The sequence below is a fragment of the Triticum urartu genome, chromosome 4A (genome assembly GCF_056163025.1).
Source record: "Triticum urartu cultivar PI428250 chromosome 4A, HENAU_Tu73, whole genome shotgun sequence".
NCBI classification, from domain to species: Eukaryota; Viridiplantae; Streptophyta; class Magnoliopsida; order Poales; family Poaceae; genus Triticum; species Triticum urartu.
Window position 1 is genome coordinate 2259701 of NC_141876.1, and position 3391 is coordinate 2263091.

At 46.4% G+C, this 3391-nt stretch overlaps 1 protein-coding gene across 1 annotated transcript; it reads left to right on the forward strand.

The window, feature by feature from the left end:
* The first annotated feature begins 525 nt into the window (after positions 1 to 525).
* LOC125550139 (uncharacterized) lies at positions 526 to 2827 on the forward strand. The gene is made up of 3 exons (XM_048713054.2): positions 526 to 711; positions 827 to 1586; positions 2363 to 2827. Exons 2-3 carry the CDS (start codon positions 855 to 857, stop codon positions 2447 to 2449), a joined length of 819 nt encoding a protein of 272 aa, XP_048569011.1. The 5' UTR covers positions 526 to 711; positions 827 to 854; the 3' UTR covers positions 2450 to 2827.
* Positions 2828 to 3391: the final 564 nt, after the last annotated feature.

Genomic DNA, 3391 nt, shown 5'->3' on the forward strand with positions numbered 1-3391 from the left:
TGGCTCCGCCCGCATACACATTTGTCACCGTATGTGCACGATGGAGTCAAGTTAAGCGACTGCAATTCCGTATTTGCATGGTTATAGCGCCAAACTGAACATCGAGCACAACTGTTGTGACTGCCGGGAGGATTGGATGGTTTCCCCCACTTTATAAGGCCTTGTACAATGGGAGGTGCTTAGAGAGAACCTTAGAAAAATAAACCGAGTTTTTCTGAAGCACCGGTGTCTATTTCTACAAGAGAGACGCTTAGTTAAGCGTCTATTCTGTACAAATAAGCATCGGTGCTTAAAGAAAGCCTGGTTTATTTCTCTAAGCATCTCTCTTAAGCACCTTCCATTGTACAAGGCCTAAAGGGGTTAGATGACTTGCCTCAAGGTTGTTTGAATGAGTACTGGTTCCGGCCCCACCCGACAGCCTCTAGGTGGGATATTGCGTGATTAATTTACTTGATGGAGAAAATATCCACCCATGATATCTGTGGGAGGTTGGTGTGTGTAATAAGTTTGGGATTTGTTTGTTTCAATCAAATGCCCACCCACGCCACGCAAGGAAGCAAGGAAGCAAACCGTCCGTCCCTATCCATCCATCCATCCATCCATCCTCTTCTTCTTCTTCTCCTCTGCTTTGCTTCGCTGCCAAGCCATCCTCGGATCGCTTCTCTCCTCTCCTCTCGCCGGCGACGACTCTCCGTTCTTCACCCCGCGCAGGTAAGACATCTTTGTCGTAGCTCTTGTTTCTTGTGCTCGCTCATGGATCCATCCATGGATTCCATGTACTAGTCCTATCTCACACCTGTTCCTCTTGTGTATAATCTGACTTCAGGAAGAAGAAGGAGAAAGAAAGAAAGAAAATGGCGGACAGCGGCGGCGGCAGCGACTGGGAGGTGGTGTCGCTCACGGCCTCCACCTACGCCGCCGCCCCGGGACCAATCTCGCCCATCCACAACGCCGCTGACAAAAGAGAGTCGCCTCTTCTTCTTGTCCCAAATCCTCCTGCCCCCCCTGCACATTTCTTCATGTCCCAGCACTTCAATCTGCCAGCAAAAGAACCACTTTTTGGTACCCATCTTGAGAATAATAAGGGAGGCCAAGAGTTAGAATCCGGCCCTGCCGTGCCGGACGGTCTCAACATGCCCATCTGCCCAGAAAACTACCGCGACAGCGAGAGGGAGGATGGGCTGGTTCTTGCTAGTCCGGCCGGCAATGGCCTTGGCCTCCAGGTGGAAGGAGGAGGAGGAGGAGAGGAACTGCAACGAACCACCACGCCCTGCTCTCTTCCTGACGTTGCTGCAGGTTCAGATGCTGCTGCTGTGGGTTCTGCTACCCTGCCTGCTCCTGCTCCTGCTCCTGCCGCCACGGTGCCGGTGGCTGCTCCTTCCGGCGGACTCAAAAGTTGCAATGCTGGTCAGGCTCAGGCGTGGTGGGAGAAGACCTACTCCTTCCCGCGTCAAGATGGGAATGGGAATGAGAATGGCACACAGCCCCTCCTCGCCTTCCGCTTCGTCTTCGTCGCCGGCAAACTGCAGCTTCAGGAAGACCACCCCCACCTCAGCCCTGTCCCTGAATTCGTCGGCCAAACCCAGGTACCTCTGTTTTTCTTAGACCTACTCTGCTTTCTGCAACTGTATTCCATTCCAGAGAGGAAAAAAACTCTGTTTCTGCTACTCAAATAGACCGTAATACTAGGTAGCATCATTGTGTAGCTAGATAGAAACATCATGAGGAACATATGTTGCTTGCTTCTCATGTTTATGGATTGACACCTCGTATACTACATCTGCAACATATACATATCATCTCAACACTACACTTCTCAACTTCTGATGTTGTTCAGTACAGTTGTGATGCACAATGTTGGTTATGATGTTTATGGATTCACCAACATATGATGCTGATTGGTACACAATGATGCACAATGTTGGTACACAACACAATAGCACAATAGACAGTACATGCTCTGCTACTAATCATCTCAACACTACACTTCTCATGTTTATGATGCCCAAGCACTCTACTGTTGCTGCTGGTGATTAGTACTAGTACTAGAGAAATAATACATCTGCAACCAAGAGTTCCATTCAAATGAAACTGACCTCACCTGACAGCAAAGAGTAAACTCAACTGTTGGTAATGGATCAGCAAATCAAGAGCAAACTAACTGTTGGTAATTGAAAAGGTCTGCTGTATCATACCGCTTTATGTATATGCTTGCTTGTGAATAACCTCTGGTTGGGAATTACTTTTACTTGGTGCACAACCTTTGCTTGTTGCAATTTGCGAAGAATGCCCCGTGCACCTGTTATGAATTCAGAACCTATAATAACATCAGTTTTTCTTGCTGCGGAAAAAATTATTTCAGAAGATAGGCTGCGCGGCGACTGAGCCACTTGGTCAGGCGAAGGTCAGCATGCTTGGTGGAGGAGGCCCTGTTTCTCAGCAGGGGTAAATTAACTACACAAGCTGCGTAGTATGCTGCTGCTGATGATGATGATGGCGAAAAACTTAGTATGGTAGCTAAGTAAGAAGTTGATGATGACTTGGATCGATGATGATGACGAAAAGGGTGTGGTGAATACTTTCTACTTACTCTGATCCATGTAAGTGGAGTGGTATTACTTAATTAGTAGCTAGGCAATGGAGCAATGAACATGTGTGTATGGGTGAGCAGTGGTGCTGGTTAATTCCATCTTGCTAACTAGTGTGAGTGTGGTGCTTGTAAAATAAAGTGTTGTGTTTAAGCAAGCAGAGACTGATATTTCTTGTTAGAAGATGATTAACCAGAGACCGACTGATATATGAGATGGATGGGGTTTGTTGTTGTTGTTGTTGTTGTTGTTGTTGACTTTATTTGGCGCGCAGGTGATGTGATGATAAGTAGTAAGATGAAAGAGGTTGGTGTAGAGTGTAGAGATAGATGGATTGTTGTTGAGTTGAGTTTGGTACCCATCAGCATCAGACATATAGAGCTAGATAGATAGGCTACTGCTTTGTTCATCATTAGTTAATTACAGTATATAGTTTGCCGACAATTATATACTTATCAGCAATCATCACACTAGGTCCTAATATATTCATGGACAACATATTATTGTTATCGATCAGTACATGTACTATCTGTGTAGCCCCTCTCCTCTAGATAGAGATAGATGGGCTCTGAAGATTGATGGATGCCCCTAACTGAAGGGCATGTAGACAGTGATATATACTACTCCTTACTACAGTAGCTTGTTCATATCTGAATCTGCCACTCTGGCTGGCTGTTGAAGATGAACGCAAGTCAAAAAGCTCATCACTCTGGTTGGCCAGAAACTTTGACTTGGTCATGCATTCATCCATGACCAAGTCAGTCAGCACGCTAGTATGCCACTAGAACTGGTCAACAGATGGA